General features: G+C 44.8%; 1 protein-coding gene across 1 annotated transcript in view; it reads right to left on the reverse strand.

Annotated features, from left to right (window-relative positions):
* LOC147084777 (putative G protein-coupled receptor 139) overlaps positions 1–13,293 on the reverse strand; it is a 66,904-nt gene extending 53,611 nt beyond the window's left edge. Inside the window, exon 1 of the mRNA XM_085979331.1 lies at positions 13,148–13,293. Coding sequence (XP_085835457.1) covers positions 13,148–13,293 — 146 coding nt within the window. The remainder of the gene's footprint in view (positions 1–13,147) is intronic.
* Positions 13,294–21,560: the final 8,267 nt, after the last annotated feature.

The raw sequence follows: 21,560 nt of genomic DNA on the forward strand, positions 1-21,560 counted from the left end.
TCCATTGACACTCTCTTGCGTCTCCATTGACACTCTCTTTACTCTCCATTGACACTCTCTTGACTCTCTCTTTACAATCTCTTTACTCTCCCGTGATTCTCCCTTGACTTTCCCTTGACTCTCTATTGAATCTCCCTTGACACCCCCTTGACTGTCCCTTGACTCTCCCTTGAATCTCACATGAATCACTCTTGAGACTCTCTTGACACTCTCTTGACTATCCCTTGACTCTCTCTTGCCTCTCACTGACTCTCTCTTGACTGTCTATTGCCTCTCTCCTGAATCTCCCGTGATTCTCTCTTGACTCGGTCTTGATTCTCTTGACTCACTCTTGACATTCTCTTGACTCTCCCTTGCCACTCTCTTGACTCTACCTTGAAGCTCGCTTGATTCTCTCTTGATTCGCTCTTGACTCTCTCTTGACAATCTTTCCCGACTCGCTCTTAACTCTCTCTTGACACTCTCTTGACACTCTCTTGACTCTCTCTTGACCATCTCTTGACTCTCCCTTGAATCGCTCTTGGCTCTCTTTGACACCCTCTTGACTCTCTCTTGAAACACTCTTAACTCCATCCTGACACTCTCTTGCCTCTCCCTCGACTCTCCCTTGACTCTCCCTTGCCTCTCCTTTGACTCTCCATTGACTCTCCTTTGAACCTTCCTTGACAGTCTCTTGACTCTCTCCAGAGTCTCCCTTGATTCTCTCTTGACTCTGACTTGAATCCCTTGACTCACTCTTGACAATCTCTTGACTCTCTCTTGACACGCTCTTGATAATCTCCTGACTCTCTCTTGTCACTCGCTTGAATCTGTCTTGATCGTCTCTTGAATCTTGCTTGATTCTCCCTTAATTATCTTTTGACCATCTCTAGACACTCTCTTGACTCTCTGTTAACTCTGTCTTGTGTCGCCCTTGACTCTCCTTTGACTCTCCCTTGACTCTCCCTTGACTCTCCCGTGACTCTCCCTTGACTATACCTTGATTCTGACTTGACTCTCCCTTGCCACTCTCTTGACTCTCCCTTGACTCTCCCTTGACTCTCCCTTGACTCTCTCTTGACTCTCGCTTGACTCTCTCTTGACTCTCGCTTGACTCTCGCTTGACTCTCGCTTGACTCTCTCTTGACTCTCCCTTGACTCTCCCTTGACTCTCTCTTGACTCTCGCTTGACTCTCTCTTGACTCTCTCTTGACTCTCGCTTGACTCTCTCTTGACTCTCTCTTGACTCTCTCTTGACTCTCGCTTGACTCTCTCTTGACTCTCGCTTGACTCTCGCTTGACTCTCCCTTGCCACTCTCTTGACTCTCCCTTGACTCTCCCTTGACTCTCCCTTGACTCTCTCTTGACTCTCGCTTGACTCTCTCTTGACTCTCGCTTGACTCTCTCTTGACTCTCTCTTGACTCTCCCTTGAAACTCTCTTGACTCTCCCTTGACTCTCCCTTGACTCTCTCTTGACTCTCTCTTGACCCCTTCTTGACCCTTCCTTGAGCCTTCCTTGACTCTTCCTTGCCTCTCTTTTTGACTCTCCCTTCTCTCTCCCTAGTCTCTCCCTAGTCTCTCCCTTGTCTCTCTCTTGAATCTCTCTTGACTCTCTCTTGACTCTCTCTTGACTCTCGCTTGACTCTCTCTTGACTCTCGCTTGACTCTCGCTTGACTCTCCCTTGCCACTCTCTTGACTCTCCCTTGACTCTCCCTTGACTCTCCCTTGACTCTCTCTTGACTCTCTCTTGACTCTCTCTTGACTCTCGCTTGACTCTCTCTTGACTCTCCCTTGAAACTCTCTTGACTCTCCCTTGACTCTCCCTTGACTCCCTCTTGACTCTCTCTTGACCCCTTCTTGACCCTTCCTTGAGCCTTCCTTGACTCTTCCTTGCCTCTCTTTTTGACTCTCCCTTCTCTCTCCCTAGTCTCTCCCTTGTCTCTCCCTTGTCTCTCTCTTGAATCTCTCTTGACTCAAGCTTGACTCACTCTTGACTCTCTCTTGACTCTCTCTTGACTCTCTCTTGGCTCTCTCTTGACTCTCCCTTCACTCTCCCTTGACTCTCCCTTGAAACTCCCTTGACTCTCCCTTCACTCTCCCTTGAAATTCTCGTGACTATCTCTTGACAGTCCTTTGACTCTCTCTTGACACTTTCTTGACTGACTCTTGACTCTCCCTTGATTCTCTCTTGACTCTCCCTTGAATCTCCCTTGTCTCTCCCTTGAATCTCTCTTGGCACTCTCGTGACTGTCTCTTGACTCTCCCTTGACACTCTCTTGTCACTCTCTTGACTCTGTCTTGACTCTGCCTTGATTCACTATTGACTCTTTCTTGATTCTCTCTTGACTCTCGACTCTCGCTTGATTCTCCCTTAATTATCTCTTGAATCTCTCTTGACAATGTGTTGACACTGTCTTGACTCTCTGTTGACTCTCCCTTGACTCCCCCTTGACTCTCCCTTGACTCTCCCTTGACTCTCTCTTGACTGTCTCTTGAAACTCTCTTGACTCTCCCTTGACTCTCCATTGACTCTCTCTTGACTCTCCATTGATTCTCTCTTGACAATCTCTTGACTCTCACTTGACCGTTCCTTGACCCTTCCTTGACTCTCCCTTGACTCTCCGTTGACTCTCCATTGACTCTCTCTTGGCTCTCTCTTGACGCTCTCTTGAATCTCTCTTGAATGTCTCTTGGCTCTCTCTTGACTAACACTTGACTCTCTCTTGACTCTCTCTTGACTCTCCATTGACTCTCCCTTGACAATCTCTTGACTCTCCCTTGACCGCTCCTTGCCACTCCCTTGACCCTTGCTTGCCTCTCCCTTGACTCTCCCTTGACTCACTCTTGACTCACTCTTGACTCTCTCTTGACTCTCCCTTGCCTCTCCCTTGACGCTCCCTTGACTCACACTTGACACTCCCTTGACTCTCTCTTGTCTCTCTCTTGACTCGCGCTTGACTCTCCCTTGATTCTCCCTTAATTCTTTCTTGACTCCCTCTTGACTTGCTCTTGACTCGCTCTTGACGCTCCCTTGACTCTCCCTTGACTCTCCCTTAACGCTCCCTTGATTCTCTCTTGACGCTCTCTTGATTCTCTTTACTCTCTCTTGACACTCTGTTGACACTCTCTTGACTCTCCATTGACACTCTCCTGGCTTTCTCTTCACTCTCTCTACACTCTCTCTTGACTCTCTCTTGACTCTCTCTTGACTCTCCCTTGACTCTCCCTTGAGTCTCCCTTAACGCTCCCTCGATTCTCTCTTGAATCTCTCTTGCTTCTCTTTACTCTCTCTTGACACTCTCTTGAATCTCTCTTGATACTCTCCTGGCTCTCTCTTCACTCTCTCTACACTCTCTCTTGACTCTCTCTTGACTCTCACTTGACATCCTCTCGAATCTGCCTTGACCCTTCCTTGACTCTGCCTTGAGACTCCCTTGCCTCTCCCTTGAATCTCCCTTGATTCTCAATTGACACTCTATTGACTCTCCCTTGACACTCTCTGGAATCTCCCTTCACTCTCCCTTAACTCTCCCTTCATGCTCCCTTCACTCTCTCTTGAATTTCACATGACTCTCTCTTGTAACATAGAAGATAGGAGCAGGAGTAGGCCTTTCGGACCCTCGAGGCCGCTCCACCATTGAATGCGATCATGGCTGATCATCCAAGATCAGTACACGGTCCCTGGTTTCTCCCCATACCCATTGATCCCTTTAGCCTTAAGAAATATATCCAACTCCTTCTTGAATATAATTAATGAATTGGCCTCTACTGCCTTCTGTGGTAGAGAATTCCACAGGTTCACCACTCTCTGGGTGAAGAAATTCCTCCTCATTATTGTCGTAAAATGCATACCCCTTATCCTTAGACTGTGACCCCATGTTCTGGATTCCCCAACCATCGGGAACATCTTCCCTGCATCTAGTCTGTCCAGTCCTGGCAGAATTATATAAGTTTCAATGATATCCACTCTCATTCTTCTCAACTCCAGCGAGTACAAGCCCAATCAACCCAATCTCTCCTCTTACGTCATTCCTGCCATCCCAGGTATCAGCCTGGTGAATCTTCGCTGAACTCCTTCCATGGCAAGAATGTCCTTCCTCAGATAAGGCAACCAAAACTGCACACAATACTCAAGATGTGGTCTCAACAAGGCCATGTACAACTGCAGCAAGACATCCTTGTTCTTGTACTCAAACCCTCTCGCTATGAAGGCCAACATACCATTTGCCTTCTTAACCGCCTGCTGCACCTGCATGCTTACCTTCAGCGACTGGTGCACAAGGACAGCAAGGTCTCGCTGTACTTCCCCTTCTCCCAATCTATTGACATTCAGATAATAATCTGCCTTCCGGTTTTTGACACGAAAGTGGATAAGCTCACATTTATCAACGTTATATTGCATCTGCCATAGTTCTGCCCAATCAATCAACCTGTCAAAGTCATCCTGTAGTTTCTCGGCATCCCCTTCACAGCATACACGCCCATCCAGCTTTTATCGTCTGCAAATTTGGAGATTTAACATCTTGTTCCCTTGTCTAGATCATTAATATATATTGTGAGTAGCTGGGGTCCAAGGACCGATCCCTGCGGTACCCCACTAGTCACTGCCTGCCACTCGGAAAAAGATCCGTTTATTCCAACTCTTTGCTTTCTATCTGCCAACCAGTTATCTATCCAAGTCAATAGCTTGCCCTGAATCCCAAGTGCCTTAACTTTACACGCTAATCTCTTATGTGGGACCTTATCAAAAGCCTTCTGAAAGTCCAAATACACCACATCCACTGGTTCTCCCTTATCTATTTTATTAGTTACATCCTCCAAAAATTCCAGTAGATTTCTCAAGCACGATTTACCTTTTCTAAATCCATGTTGACTTTGTCCGGTCCTGTCACTGTTTTCGAAGTGCTCTGCTATTACACCTTTTATAATGGACTCGAGCCTTTTCCCTACGACTGATGTCAGGCTTACCGGTCTATAATTCCCCGCTTTCTCTCTACCACCTTTTTTGAATAGTGGGGTAACATTAGCTACCCTCCAATCCATGGGTACTGTTCCATAAGAGCATAAGAACATAGGAACATAAGAAATAGGAGCAGGAGTAGGCCAATCGGCCCTTCGAGCCTGCTCCACCATTCAATAAGATCATGGCTGATCTGATCCTAACAGCCAATCCACTATCACAGAACCATCTCCTGAATCTAACAGAATTAGACACACGAAATAGGAGCAGGATCAGGCTACACGGTCCCTGGGCCCGCTCCGCTACCCACAGGGCCATGACCGATCCGAACCTAGACTCATGTCCAAATTCCTGCCCGCTCCCCATAACCCTTAATTCCCTTTACTTCTAAGAAACTGTCTATTTCTGTTTTAAATTTTTGTAATGCTGTAGCTTCTACAGCTTTTTGGGGCAGCATATTCCATGGACCTACCACCCTCTGAGTGAAGTAGTTCCTCCTCATCTCAGTTATGAAAGAGCAGCCCCTTATACTAAGACTATGCCCCCTAGTTCTAGTTTCATCCATCATCGGGAACATTTACCAGCATCCACATTATCCAACCCCTTCACAATCTTATATGTTTCAATAAGATCGCCTCTCATTCTTCTGAACTCCAATGAGTAGAGTCCCAATCTACTCAACCTCTCCTCATATGTCCATCCCCTCATCCCCGGGATTAACCGAGTGAACATTTATTTGTACTGACTTGAGAGCAAGTATGTCCTTTCTTAAGTATGGACACGAAAACTGTACGCAGTATTCCAGGTGCGGTCTCACCAATACCTTGTACAACTGAAGCAATACCTCCCTATTTTTATATTCTATCCCCCTAGCAATGATAGCCAACATTCCAATGGCCTTCTTAATCACTTGCTGCACCTGCATACTAACCTTTTGAATTTCGTGCACCAGGACCCCCAGATCCCTTTGTACTTCAGTAATGTCCAGTTTCTTGCCATTAATATAATAACTTGCTCTACGATTTTTCCTGCCAAAGTGCATAACCTCATACTTTCCAGTATTGTATTCCATCTGCCAAATCTCTGCCCACTTACTTAGCCTGTCTATGTCCCCTTGCAGGTTATTTATGTCCTCCTTACTCACTACTTTCCCTCCCATCTTAGTATCATCTGCAAACTTTGATATGTTACACTCTGTCCCCTCCTCCAAATCGTTAATATAGATTGTAAAGAGTTGGGGACCCAGCAATGACCCCTGCGAAACACCACTAGTTACTGATTGCCAGTGTGAGAATGAACCATTTATCCCAACTCTCTGCCTTCTGTTAGATAGCCAATCCTTCTGTTAGATAGCCAATCCTCTATCAATCCCGTGATTTTTTATCTTAAGCAAAAGTCTTCTGTGTGGCACCTTGTCAAATGCCTTTTGGAAGTCTAAATACACAACGTCCACTGGTTCCCCTTTATCCACCCTATATGTTACTTCCTCAAAGAACTCCAGCAAATTTGTCAAACATGACTTCCCCTTCATAAAACCATGCTGACTTTGTCCTATTAAATTATGATTATCCAAATGTCCTGTTACTGTCTCCTTAATAATGGACTCCAAAATTTTACCTACCACAGATGTTAGGCTAACCGGTCTATAGATTCCAGCCTTCTGTCTACTGCCCTTTTTAAATAAGGGTGTTACTTTAGCAGTTTTCCAGTCTGCCGGGACCTTTGCCAAGTCCGGGGAGTTTTGGAAAATTATTACCAATGCATCCACAATCCCTACCGCCACTTCCCTCAGGACCCTAGGATGTAAGCCATCAGGTCCAGGTGATTTATCTGCCTTGAGTCCCATTATTTTACCGAGTACCACTTCCTTAGTGATTTTGATCGTGTTTAGCTCCTCCCCCCCTTTAGCCCCCTATTTGTCCAGTGTTGGGATATTACATAGATACATAGATACATAGAAGATAGGAGCAGGAGTAGGCCATTCGGCCCTTCGTGCCTGCTCCGCCATTCGATGAGATCATGGCTGATCCTTTAATTCAGTATCCCGTCCCCGCCTTCTCTCCGTAACCCTTAACCCCTTTTGCCCGTAGAAATATATCTAATTCCCTCTTAAATATATTTAATGAGCTGGCGTACACTGCCCTCTGTGGCAATGAGTTCCACAGGTTCACCACTCTCTGAGTGAAGAAATTCCCCCTCATCTCTGTCCTAAATGGTTTAGCCCTTATCCTTAAATTATGTCCTCTAGTTCTGTTCTCACCCGCCAAGGGAAACATTCCTTCTGCATCCAGTCTGTCTAGACCTGTCAGAATTTTATACACTTCTATGAGGTCCCCTCTCAATCTTCTAAACTCCAGTGTGTACATCCCTAAACTACATAGTCTCTCCTCATAGGTCATTCCCGCCATTCCTGGTATCAGCCTGGTGAATCGCCGCTGCACCCCCTCCATGGCAAGAACATCCTTCCTCAGATGAGGCGACCAAAACTGTACACAGTACTCGAGGTGTGGTCTCACCAGTGCCCTGTACAGCTGCAGCAAGGTATCCCTGTTCCTGTATTCTAACCCTTTTGCTATGAAGGCCAGCATACCGTTTGCCTTCTTGACCGCCTGTTGCACCTGCATGCTCGCCTTCAGTGACTGGTGTACAAGAACACCCAGGTCTCTCTGTACTTCCCCCTCTCCCAATCTATTGCCATTTAAATAATAATTTGCCCTCCCGTTCCTGCACCCAAGGTGGATAACTTCGCACTTGTCCACATTATAGTGCATCTGCCATTTATCCGCCCAATCGCCCAGTCTGTCCAAATCGCTCTGGAGCTTCCTGGTCTCTTCCTCTGAGCCCACCCCCCCTCCTAGTTTAGTGTCGTCTGCAAATTTGGAAATGCTGCATCCGACTCCCTGATCCAGGTCATTAATGTAAATTGTGAACAGCTGGGGGCCCAGGACAGATCCCTGTGGTACCCCACTTGTTACTGCCTGCCATTCAGAAAATGAGCCGTTTATTCCAACTCTCTGTTTTCTATCTGACAGCCAGTTCCCTATCCACGCCAAAACTTTCCCCTTTATCCCATGAGCCTCAATTTTCCATGCTAATCTTTTATGTGGGACCTTATCGAAGGCCTTTTGGAAGTCCAGGTACACCACATCTACTGGCTCTCCCCCATCTATTCTACCAGTTACTCCCTCAAAAAATTCCAATAGATTAGTCAAGCACGATTTACCCTTTGTAAATCCATGTTGACTCTGTCCTATCCTGTCCCCATTTGCTAAGTGCTCTGCTATTTCATCCTTAATGATGGACTCCAGCATTTTGCCCACAACTGATGTAAGGCTTACAGGTCTGTAATTACCTGCTTTTTCCCTACCCCCCTTTTTGAATAGTGGGGTAACGTTAGCTACCCTCCAATCCATCGGCACTGTTCCCGAGTCTAATGAATTCTGAAAAATCATCCTTAGTGCATCCGCTATCTCTAGGGCCACCTCCTTCAGTACCCTAGGATGCATGTTATCAGGCCCTGGGGATTTGTCCACCTTCAATCCCTTTAGCTTCCTTAACACCATATCCTTAGAGATATTGATTTGCGTCAGTTCCTCCTTTGCCAATGTCCCTATTTTTCCCGATATCCCAGGGAGGTTTTTTGTGTCTTCCTTCGTAAAGACTGACCCAAAGTATGCATTTAGTTGATCTGCCATTTCCTTATTTCCCATTATATATTCCCCCGTATCTGACTGCAATGGACCAACTTTGGTTTTCACCAGTCTTTTCCTTTTGATATATTTATAAAAGCTTTTGGAGTTAGTTTTTATATTTTCCGCCAGCTTGTTTTCGTAAGCTATTTTGCCCCTCTTGATCATGCCCTTTGCCCTCCTTTGCTCTATCTTAAACTGTTCCCAATCTTCCGCTCTGGCGCTTTTTTTGGCTATTTTATACGCCCTATCTTTGGATTTTATGCTGTCTCTAATTTCCCCTGTTATCCACGGTTGAGTCACCTTTTTAGATTTCCTTTTATGCCAGATTGGTATAAACAATTTTTGCAATTTTGTCATTCTATCTTTAAATGTTTGCCATTGTTTATCTACCTCCAGTCCTCCCAGGAACGTTGTCCAATCAGACCTACTCAGTTCCCGTCTCATGGCATCATAATTCCCCTTGTTTAAATTCAGGACCTTAGTCTCTGAGTCAATTTCTTCGCTCTCCATTTCGAGTGAGAAATCGATCATGTTATGATCGCTCTGACCCAAGGGTCCCCGTACAACAAGATTACTGATTAGTCCCTTCTCATTGCACAGTACCCAGTCCAATATAGCCTGTTCCCGAGTTGGTTCCTCGACATATTGATCCAGATAACCATCCCTTAAACACTCAAGGAATTCCTCCTCCTCATTATTTTTACTGATTAGGCTAGTCCAATCTATATGTAAGTTAAAGTCACCTATGATGACAGCTGTGCTCTTATTGCACGCTTCTCTAATTTCCCTCGTGATGCCCTCCCTAACCTCTATTTTACTATTTGGAGGCCTATATACCACTCCTATTAATGTTTTTCGCCCCTCGCTATTTCTTAGCTCCACCCATATAGATTCTGTATTAACTGAGTTAATATCCTTCTTTTCAATTGCATTTATCCCCTCTTTTACTAGCAATGCTACCCCTCCTCCCTTTCTTTTTTGTCGATCCTTCCTAAATACTGAATACCCCTGTATGTTAAGCTCCCAGCCCTGCTCGCCCTGCAACCATGTTTCCGTAATCCCAATTAGATCATAATTATTAACCTCTATTTCCACAGCTAATTCATCTACCTTGTTCCTGATGCTTCTCGCATTAAGGTATAAAACCCTCAGGCTTTTTTTATGCTCACATTTTTTATGAATTAGTTTGGCCCTTTGTTTTTTGTTCCTCACCCTTTTACCATTTATTTCTGTCTGCCTTTCACTTTCCTCTATTTCACTACATAGGTTTCTAGCCCCCTGCCATACTAGTTTAAATGCTCCCGAACTGCTTTATCAAAAATTACCCCGAGAACATCAGTTCCATCTCTGCACAGGTGTAGACCGTCCCTTTTGTATAGGTCACACCTACCACAAAACTGGTTCCAATGCCTCAAAAATTTAAAACCCTCCCTCTTACACCACTGCTCAAGCCACGTATTTAGCCTAACTATCCTGTTCTCTGTACTCTTACTAGCACGTGGCACTGGTAGTAATCCAGAGATTACTACCTTCGAGGTCCTACTTTTTAGCTTGGCTCCTAACTCCCTAAATTCTACTTGTAGGACCTCTTCCCTTTTTTTAGCTACGTCGTTGGTACCAACATGTATCACGACAACTGGCTGTTCCCCCTCCCCCTCCAGAATGTTCTGCACCCGCGCCGAGACATCCTTGACCCTTGCACCAGGGAGGCAACATACCATCCTGGAGTCTCGGTCGCGACCACAGAAACCCCTATCTATTCCCCTTACAATCGAATCCCCTATTACTATAGCCCTGCCACTCTTTTTCCCTCCCTTCTTTGCAACAGAGCCAGTCATGGTGCCATGAGCCTGGCTGCTGGTGCCTTCCCCCGATGCGTCACCCCCCCCGACAACAGTACCTAAGACGGTGAACCTGTTGCTAAGGGAGACAACCCCAGGGGATTTCTGCACTACCTTCCTGCCCTTGCTCTGCCTTTTGGTCACCCATGTACTGTCTACGCTGGCCTTAACCTGCGGTGTGACCAACTCACTAAATGTGCTATCCACACCCCTCTCAGAATCGTGGATGCTCCAAAGTGAGTCCATCTGCAGCTCTTAGTGTATTCTACTGTAAAGACTGATGTAAAATATTCATTCAGTGTTTTTGCCATCGCCATATTTCCCATCATTAATTTCCCGGTCTCATCCTCTAAGGGACAAACATTTACTTTAGCCACCCTTTTTCTTTATATATAACTATAAAAATTCTTACTATCTGTTTTTATATTTTTTGCTAATTTACTTTCATAATCTATCTACCCTTTGTTAATCAATATTTTTGTTATTTTTTGCTGTCTTTTAAAGTTTTCCCAATCCTCTATCCTCCCACTAGATTTGGCTACCTTATATGCCCTTGTTTTTAGTCGATTACTATCCTTAATTTCTTTACTTAGCCACGGATGGCTGTCTTTTCTTTTACACCCTATTCTTCTCAGTGGAATATATATTTTTTGGAAGTTGTAAAATAACTACTTAAATGTACACCACTGATCATGTATCGTCTTACCCTTTAATCTATTTTCCCAATCCACTCTACTCAATTCCGCTCTCATACCTTCATAGTCTCCTTTATTCAAGCTTAGCACGCTTGTTTGAGATCCAACCTTCTCACCCTCTAATTGAATATGGAATTCAACCATGTTATGGCCACTCATTCCAAGGGCATCCTTTACTAGGACAATTTTAATTAATCCTGTCTAGTTACACAGGACCAGATCTAAGCTTGCTTGCCCCCTGGTCGGTTCAGTTACATACTGCTCAAGAAACCCATCCCTTATACAGTCAATGAACTCATCCTCAAGGCAGCCCTGCCCAATTTGATTTGTCCAATTGGTATGATAGTTAAAATCCCCCATAATTATAGATGTTCCCTTATTACAAGCCTCAACTATTTCCTGATTGATACTCCGTCCAACATAGTTGCAACTGTTTGGAGGCCTATAGACTACGCCCACTAGTGTTTTTTCCCCTTATTATTCCTTACCTCCACCCAAACTCTTTCATTATCCTGATCTTTTGACCCAATATCATTTCTCTGTATTACAGTGATTCCTTCCTTTATTAACATAGCCATCCCACCTCCCCTTCCTTCCTGCCTGTCCTTCCCGATCGTTAAATAACCTGGTATGTTTAATTCCCAGGCATTGTCACCCTGCAGCCATATTTCTGTAATGGCCACAAGATCATAGCCATATGTAGTTATTTATGCCATTAACTCATCTATTTTGTTACGAATGCTACGTGCATTCAGATAGAGAACTTTCAAATATGTTTTGTGACACTTAGTTCCTGCTTTTGCCCTTTTTATTACTTTACCTTTTACTCCATACCTTCTGCCCCTTCCTGACACACTCTGGTTTTTAATTTCCTCACTGTTACCTGAGTCTATGACTTTCTCTGTTGTCATTTTTATTATTTGCCCTCTAGGAACCTCCCCCCCACTAGTTAATTTAAAGCCCTCTCTACAGCCCTAGTTATATGATCCGCCAGGACTCTAGTCCCAGCACTGGCCAAGTGAAGCCCGTCCCAACGGAACAGCTCCCTCCTTCCCCAGTACTGGTGCAGGAGGGAGCTGTTCCATTGGTTTCATTCAATCGATTGTTGGAAGATGACCAGCACTGCATCTACTATTTCTACAGCCACTTCCTTAGGTACCCCAGGATGAAGATTATCAGTCCCTGGGGATTTATCGGCCTTCTATCCTCTGGGGCCTTTTTATAGTTGCCGCTCCGCGATTCCAACAAGATTTCTCCTGCTGACGCAGTGAGGCCTACCTGAGCATTGTGAGTATTGTGAGTGCGGGGCAAGGAAAGAAAAGAAAAAATAATATTAAAGTAAGTAATTCAACCAAATGTAATTATGTGCAACTTTATTCAAATTAGATATAAAAATTAAATCCAAAATGGGCCCATTTTATTCTGATTATAGGAACATAATGATTAGGAGCAGGAGTCGGCCATATGGCCCCTCGAACATGTTCCACCATTCAGTAAGATCTTGGCTGTTTTTCGACATCATCCACACTTTCACACCCGATCCCCATAGCCTTGATTCCCTTAGAGTCCAAAATCTATCAATCTCAGCCTTGAATATACTCAATAACTGAGCATCCACAGCCCACTGGGGTAGAAAATTCCAAAGATTCAGAACCCTCAGTGAAGAAATTCCTCCTCACCTCAGTCTTAAATGGCCGACCCCATATCTTAAGTCTCTGACCCCTAGTCCTCGACTCTCCAGCCAGGGAAAACAATCTCTCAGCATCGACCCTTTCGAGGATCTCAACATCGTATGTTTCAAATAAATCACCTCTCATTCCTCTAACCTGCAGAGAGTATATGTCCATTCTACTCAATCTCTCCTCATAGATCAATTGTCCCATCCCAGGAACCAATAAAGTGAAACTTCGTTGCCTCTCAGTATCCTCCCATTAATTGTGTATTCCCTTGCCTTGTTGCCCCTCCACAAATGCATTACCTCACACATTTCTGAACTGAACTCCATTTGACACTTTTCTGCCAGTAACTGACCAGTTCATCAATATCTTCCTGCAGTCTAAAGCTTTCCTCCTCAATGTCAACCTCACGGCCAGTTTTTGTATCATCTGCAAATGTCTTTATCATGCCCGCTCATTAAAATCTAAATCATTAATATATACTACAATAAGTAAGGTACCAAGTACTGAGCCCTGTGGAACCCCACTGGAAACAGCCTTCCAGTCACAAAAACTCCCCTCACACATTACACTTTGCGTCCTGCCACTGAGGCAATTGTGGATCCAATTTGACACTCTTTCTTGGATCCCATGGGCTTTAACATTTTTGATCAGCCTGCTATGTGGGACCTTGAAAAAAACCTTGCGAAAATCCATGTAGACTACACAAACGCGCTGCCCTCATCGACCCTTCATCTTACATCCACAAAGAATTCAACCAATTAGTCAGACACGAACTTCCCTTAACAAAATCACACTGACTGTCATTGATTAATCTGTGTCTTTCTAAATGAAGGTTTATACTGTCCCTCAGAATTGATTTCAGTAATTTGCCCACCACCGAAGTTAAACTAACTGGTCTGTAATTGCTCGGTTTAACCCTTCCTCCCTTTTTAAGCAATGCTACAACGTTAGCAGTTCTCCAATCCAGTGGCACCACTCCTGTAGCCAGGGAGGATTGGAAAATGATGGACAGAGCCTCCGGAATGTACTCCCTTCCTTCTTTTAATTGCCTTGGATATATTTCATCCGGCCGTGGCGATTTATCTACTTTCAATGATGCTATAGCCCTTAATACTTCTTCTCTTACTGTGTTTATCCCGTCCAATTTTTCACTATTTCCTCCTTAACTTCAATGTTGGCATCGTCCTCCTCTTTTGTGTTTCTGCTGCATAGTATTCATTAATACCTTCCCCACACCCTCCACCTCTACACATAGATCACTATGTTGGTCCCTGATAGGCCCTACTCTTTCCTTAGTTATCCTCTTGCTCGTTATGTAATTATAAAAGATATTTAGGTTTTCTTTGAATCTACTTGCCAGCAGTTTTTCATGCCCTCTCTTTGCTTTCCTGATTTCCTTCCTAATTTCCCCCCTACACTTTCTATACTCTTCCAGGCTTTCTGCAGTATTGAGTTCACAATATCTGATATAGGCTTCCCTTTTTTGCCTTATCTTAACCTGTATGCACATTGTCATCCAAGCAGTTCTACCCTTTTTCCATGTCGGAACATGTTTACACTGAACTACATGTATCTCCCTCTTGAATGCCTCCCACTGCTCTGACACTGGTTTACCTTCAAGTAACTGTTTCCAGTCCACTTTTACTCAATCACTTCTCTACCTAGTAAAATTGACCTTCCCCCAATGTGGAACCCTTACTCATGTTTTTTTTTGTCCTTATCCATAATTATGCTAAAACTATCTAAATTATGATCATGACCACAAAAATGTTCTCGCACTGATGCTCCTTCCACCTGCCCAGCTTCATTCCCTAAAACTAAATCTTGAACTGCTCCCTCCCCCCACCCTCTTGTTGGGCTTGCTGCGTATTGTTAAAAAAAGTCCTCCAGAATGCTTTTTTTATGAATTCCGTGCCCGCTATTCCTTTTACACTGGTAATATCCCAATTAATATTGGGGTAATATAAAGCCACCACAATTTAAAGCTCTATTGTTTTTGCACTTGTCAGAAATGTGCCTACAAATTGGCTCTTCTATCTCCATCGGACTGTTTGGGGTTCTATAGGACACTCCCAGCAGTGTGATTGCCCCATTTTGGTTCTTTAGTTCAAACAATCTGTCCTCATTTGATGATCCTTCAAACATATCATCCCTCCTCACAGCTGTAATTCTCTCTTTAATCAATACTGCGGCCCACTCTCCTTTTATAACCCCCTCTCTATCTCGCCTGAAGACCCTGTAACCAGAAATATTGAGCTGCCAGTCCTGACCTTCTATCAGCCATGGCTCAGTAATAAACAAAATATCATACGACCACGTGTTTATCTGTGCCCTTTGTTCATACCCCTTATTTCCGAGACTCCTTGCATTAAAGTATACACCATTTAGCGTTGTCAAACTGCATTGTTGTCTATTTCCTAGCCCCTGTTTCCTCTGCCTTCCAAACTCGCTTACTAATTTAATGCCTTCCATTTCCAGCTTTGCTTCTCGCCCTTCTGAAAATACTGTCAGATTCCCATCACCATGCCAAGCTAGTTTAAACCCTCCCAACAGCACTAGCAAGCCCCCTCTGAGAGGATATTGTTCCTCGCTCTGTTGTGGTGCATCCAATCTGGCTTGTACAGGTTCCAACACCCCCAGAAACTGTCCCAATGCTTCAGGAATCGACAGACCTCCCTCCTGCACCGTCTCTCCAGCCAATAAAGTAGCTTTAAAAAAGGACCAGCCAACTGAGCAACTGCCACCGGATTCACCAGCTCAGCTTCTGACCAGTGAGCGAGAGCATCAGTGGGACAAGAGACCAACCCCCTATCCACCATTCAACGGTTTGTACACGAACAATTAACACAAACAGTTCCATATTGTTTATGGAATTAATATGAATAATTTTATATTGACAGTATCATGGAGTCAGCATTATCTCAGGAAGGTGGAGAGAGAGAGAAGTCGAATCTTCACCACATTAACTGGGACCGGAGAAATGTCATTGGGTTCACAGAATAGATCAGGTGGTACCAGGGCACTCAGTGTCAAAGACAGGATAAAACAGGAAGCTTCAGCAAAGATTGGAAGGATGAGGAACTTTACTGAGAATCCAATCAGTCCAGGATTTTGCTGAGGTGAGAGTCGAACCCGGTATCGGCAGCTGTTCACCATTTGCCATTAGGCTCGGCCTCTGATGTGGCAATGTGACTGGGGGTTCAATCGTCTGTGAATCGGGCCCATAACTCACCTGGGAGAGCTTGAAAATTACATGCAGGTGGGATTTTATCCTGTAACCGTACCGTGCTGTACCTGAGTTAGTTTCTTTCATTGGATAGTGTCAGAGGAGCTTTACGCTGCATTGACCACATGCTGTATCTAAGTTGAAAGTTCTTGCGGAACCAAAATATAGCGAGATTTACACTGTATTTAACCCCTGCCGTACCTGCCCTGGTAGTATTTGACAGGACAGTAGAAAGGAAGCTTAATGCAATATCTAACCCGTGCTGTACCTGTCCTGAGAGTATATGATGGACAGTGTAGAGGGAGCTTTACTCTGTATCTAACCCGTGCTTTACCTGCCCTGGGAGTGTCTGATGGGACAGTGTTGAGCGAGCTTTACTCTGTATCTAACCTGTGCTGTACCTGCCCTGGGAGTGTTTGATGGATAGTGTAGAGGGAGCTTTACTCTGTATCTAACCCGTGCTATACCTGCCCTGGGAGTGTTTGGTGGGACAGTTTAGAGGGAGCTTTAATCTGTATCTAGCCCGTTCTGTACCTGCCCTGGGAGTGTTTGATGGGACAGTGTAGATGGCGCTTTACTCTCCATCTAGCCCATCCTGTACCTGCTATGGGAGTGTTTGATGGGAGATTTTAGAGGGCGCATTACTCTGTATCTAACACCTGCTGTGCTTGCCCTGGGAGTGTTTGATGGGACAATGTAGAGGGAGCTTTACTCTCTATCTAACCCGTGCTGTAATTGCCCATGGAGTGTTTGATGGGACAATGTAGAGGGAGCTTTACGCTGTATCTAACCCGTGCTGTACCTGCCCTGGGAGGATTTGATGGGACTGTGTAGATGGAGCTTTACTCCGTTGAGAATCTAAACAATTACTTTGGAGTGGTCTTCATGTTGGAAGACACTAAACACATCCCAATAATAATAGATAATCAAGGGGCTATAGGGAGGGAGGAACTTAAAACAATCTCTATCACCAGCAAATAAGTATTAGGCAAACTAATCGAACTAAAGTTTGACAAGTCCACTGGATGCGATTGTCTGCATCCTAGAGTCTTAAAAGAAGTTGCTGCAGAGATAGTGGATGTGTTGTTTGTAATCTACCAAAATTCCCTGGATTCTGGTGAGGTCCCAGTGGATTGGAAAACCGCAAATGTAATGCCACTATTGAAGAAGGGAGGGGGACAGAAAGCAGGAAACTATAGGCCAGTTAGCCTAACATCTGTCATTGGGTAAATGCTGGAATCCATTATTAAGGACGGAAAAGCAGGACATTTAGAAAATCATAAGACAATCAAGCAGAGTCAACATGGTTTTATGAAAGGGAAATCGGGCTTGACAAATTTGCTAGAGTTCTTTGAGGATGTAGCAAAAAGGGTGGATAAAGGGGAACCAGTAGATGTAGAGTATTTGAATATCAAGAACGCATTCATAATGTGCCACATAAAGGTTACAGCACAAGATAAGAGCGCACGGGGTTGGGGGAAATATATTAGCATGGATAGGGGATTGGATAACTAACAGATAACAGAGAGTCGGGATTAATGGGTCATTTTCCGGTTGGCAATCAGAAACTATTGGGGTGCCACAGGGATCAGTGCTGGGGCCTCAACTATTTACAATCTATATTAATGACTTGGATGAAGGGACCGATTGTACTGCAGCCAAATTTGCTGGTGACACAAAGATAGGTGGGTTAGCAAGTTGTAAGGAGGACACAAAGTGTCTGCAAAAAAATACACACAGGTTAAGTGAGTGGGCAAAAATTTGGCAGATGGAGTATAATGTGGGGAAATGTGAAGTCATCAACTTTGGAAGGAAGAAAGAAAAAACAAATTATTATTTAAATGGAGTGAGACTACAAAATGCTGCAGTACAAAGGGATCTGGGGGTCCTCGTACATGAAACACAAAAAGTTAGCATACAGGTACAGCAACCTATTAAGAACGTTAATGCAAGGTTGGCCTTTATTGCAAGGGATATGGAGTATAAAAGTAGGGGAGATTTAATGCAACTTTACAGGGCACTGGTGAGACTGCACCTGGAGTAATGCGTACAGTTTTGGTCTCCATATTTAAGGAGGGATATAACTTGCATTGGAGGCAGTGCAGAGAAGGTTCACGAGGTTGATTCCTGGGATGAAGGGCTTGACGTATGACGAAAGGTTGAGCAGGTTGGGCCTATGCTCATTGGAGTTTTGAAGAATGAGAGGTGACCTTATTGAAACATATAAGATTCTGAGGGGGATTGACAGGGTGGATGCTGAGAGGATGTTTCCCCGAGTGGGGGAATCTAGAACTAGGGGGCATAGTTTCAGAATAAGGGATCGCCCATTTAGGACGGTGATGAGGAGGAATTTATTCTCTGAGGGTCGTGAATCTTTGGAATTCTCTACCCCGGAGAGCTGTGGAGGCGGAGTCATTGAATATACACAAGGCTGTGATTGACAGATATTTCAACTACAAGAGAGTCAAGGGGTATGGGGAGAGAGCAGGGAAGTGGTGTTGAGGCCAAGATTGGATTAGCCATGATCTTATTGAATGATGGAGCAGGCTCGAAGGTCCGATTTGCCGACTCCTGCTTCTGGTTCTTATGTTTTCCTTATGTATCTAACCTGTGCTGTACCTGCCCCGGGCGTGTATGATGGGACAATGTAGACGGAGCTTTACTCTGTATCTAACCCGTGCTGTACCTGCCCTGGGAGTGTTTGATGGGAAAGTGTAGAGGGAGCCTTACTCTGTATCTAAACCCGTGCTGTACCTGCCCTGGGAGTGTTTGATGGGACATTGTAGAGGGAGCGTTACTCTGTATCTAACCCTGTGCTGTACCTGGCCTGCGAGTGTTTGATGGGACAGTGTAGATGGAGCTTTACTGTGTATCTAACCCGTGCTGTACCTGCCCTGGGCGTGTTTGATGGGAAAGTGTAGAGGGAGCTTTAATCTGTATCTAACCCCGTGCTGTACCTGCCCTGGGAGTGTTTGATGGGACAGTGTAGATGGAGCTTTACTCTGTATCTAACCCCGTGCTGTACCTGCCCTGGGAGTGTTTGATGGGACAATGTAGAGGGAGCGTTACTCTGTATTTAACCCGTCCTGTGCCTGCCCTGGGAGTGTTTGGTGGGACAGTGTAGAGGGAGGTTTACTCTGTATCTAACCCGTGCTGTACCTGCCCTGGGAGTGTTTGATGGACAGTGTAGAGGGAGCTTTAGTCTGTATCTAACCTGTGCTGTTCCTGTCCTGGGAGTGTTTGATGGGACAGTGTAGAGGGAGCTTTACCCTGTATCTAACCCATCCTGTACCTGCCCCAGGAGTGTTTGATGGGACAGTGTAGATGGAGCTCTACTCTGTATCTAACCCGTGCTGTACCTGGGCCAGGAGTGTTTGATGGGACAGTGTAGATGGAGCTTTACTCTGTATCTAACCCATCCTGTACCTGCCCTGGGAGTGTTTGATGGGACAATGTAGGGGGAGCTTTACTCTGTATCTAACCCATGCTGTACCTGCCCTGGGAGTGTTTGATGGAACAGTGTAGAGGGAGCTTTACTCTGTATCCAACCCATCCTGTACCTGCCCTGTGAGTGTTTAATGGGACAGTGTAGAGGGAGCTTTACTCTGTATCTAAGCCGTTCTGTACTTACCCTCGGAGTGTTTGAGCGGAGATTCTAGATGGAGCTTTACTCTGTATCTAACCACTTCTGATACAGAACAACGTTTTCAGGTGATACACTTGGAAACGTAGATGATAGTGATGAGAATGGTCATAGTCGTCAGGGTGACATAGCAAGGATTTTGCAATGGAAGAAGCATGGCAGGGAAGTGCGGAGAAGTGTGAAGTGATGCATTTTGGGAGGACTAAAATGGAAAGACAGTGTGCTATAAATGGCTCAGTGACAGGAAGCCAGTGGTGGACGTGAATGGATGTTTTTTCAGACTGGGGGCGATGTTAGGGTTGGGAGATAGTTGTTCATGGTGTTCATCAAGCGTCATTTTGGGCCTTCAACTTTGCACCACATTTGCAAAAGACCATCCACTTTGGACCCAAGTAAGATAACTCGGAGTATTTTCTAAATGATGGGAAGCTATTAACTTGAGGAGCAAAGAGGTTTGTGAGTCCCAGTTCACAAAGCATTAAAAACTAGTATACATGTGCAAAGATGTGTTTGATAATTCCGGCATAAGTGAATGTTAGCTAAACTTGATGCTCGTGGAATTGAAGGCAAATTATTGTCCAGGTTAGGAAATTGGTTGAGTGACAGGATTCAGAGTGTACGGATAATGGGCAGGTACTTCAGTTGGCAGGATATGACTAGTGGTGTCCTGAGGGTTCTGTGTTGAGGGCCTTTACTATTCACCATATTTATTAACGACTTAGATGATGAGATTGAGAGCCACATATCAAAGTTGGATGATGACACAGATAGGCGGCATTGTAAGCAGTGTAGATGGAAGCATAACATTACATAGAGATATTAATAGATTAAGGGAATGGGCAAAGTTGTGGCAACTGGATTTACGTATTGAGGAAGGTTGTATTAGCTTTGGAGATATTAAGGTGAACTAATAGGGGAGATATAAAGAAACAATGTGTGATGGTTGTGAAGTCTAGGACTAGGGGACAAAGCCTCAAAAATTAGAGCCAGGAGTGAAGTTAGGAAACAATTCGATTTGCAAAGGGTGGTAGAAATTTGGAAATTCCTTTGATAAATGGCATTTCTTTCAGAGGTGAGGTGAGAGTGACTGTCCTTGACATGAAGGCAGCATTTGACTGAGTGCAGCATCAAAGGACACTAGTAAAATTGAAGTTAATGGTAATCAGGGGTAAAACTCTCCACTTGCTGGAGTCATACCGAGCACAAAGGAAGATGGTTGTGGCTGCTGCAGGCCAAACATTTCAGCCCCAGGACAGCGCTGCAGGAGCTCCTCAGGGCAATGTCCCAGGACCAACCATCTTCAGCTGCTTCATGAATGACCTTCCCCCCAGCATAAGGTCACAAGTGGAAATGTTCGCTGATGATTGAACAGTGTTCAGTTCCATTCGCAAATCTTCAGATAATGAAGCAGTCCATGCCTGCATGCAGCAAGACCTGGATGACATTCAGGGTTGGGCTGATAAATGGCAAGTAATATTCGCACCACACAAGTGCCAGACAATGACTACCTCCAACAAGCAAGAGTCTAACCACCGTATCTTGAAATTCAATGTGATTACTGTCGCCGAATCCCTGACCATCTACATCCTGGGGGTCACCATTGACCAGAAACTAAACTGGACCAGCCACGTAAATACTGTGTCTACAAGAGCAGGTCAGAGGCTGGGTATTCTGTGGCATGTGTCTCACCTCCTGACTCCCCAAAGCCTTGCCACCATCTACAAGGCACAAGTAAGGAGTGTTGTGGAATAATTTCCACTTGGCGGGACGGGTGCTGCTCCAATAACACTCCAGAAGCTCCACACCATCCAAGATAAAGAAGCCCGCTTGATTGGCACCCCAT

This window comes from Somniosus microcephalus, unplaced genomic scaffold (assembly GCF_052327205.1).
Source record: "Somniosus microcephalus isolate GS21.2 unplaced genomic scaffold, FLI_Smic_1.0 unresolved_chr9, whole genome shotgun sequence".
NCBI classification, from domain to species: Eukaryota; Metazoa; Chordata; class Chondrichthyes; order Squaliformes; family Somniosidae; genus Somniosus; species Somniosus microcephalus.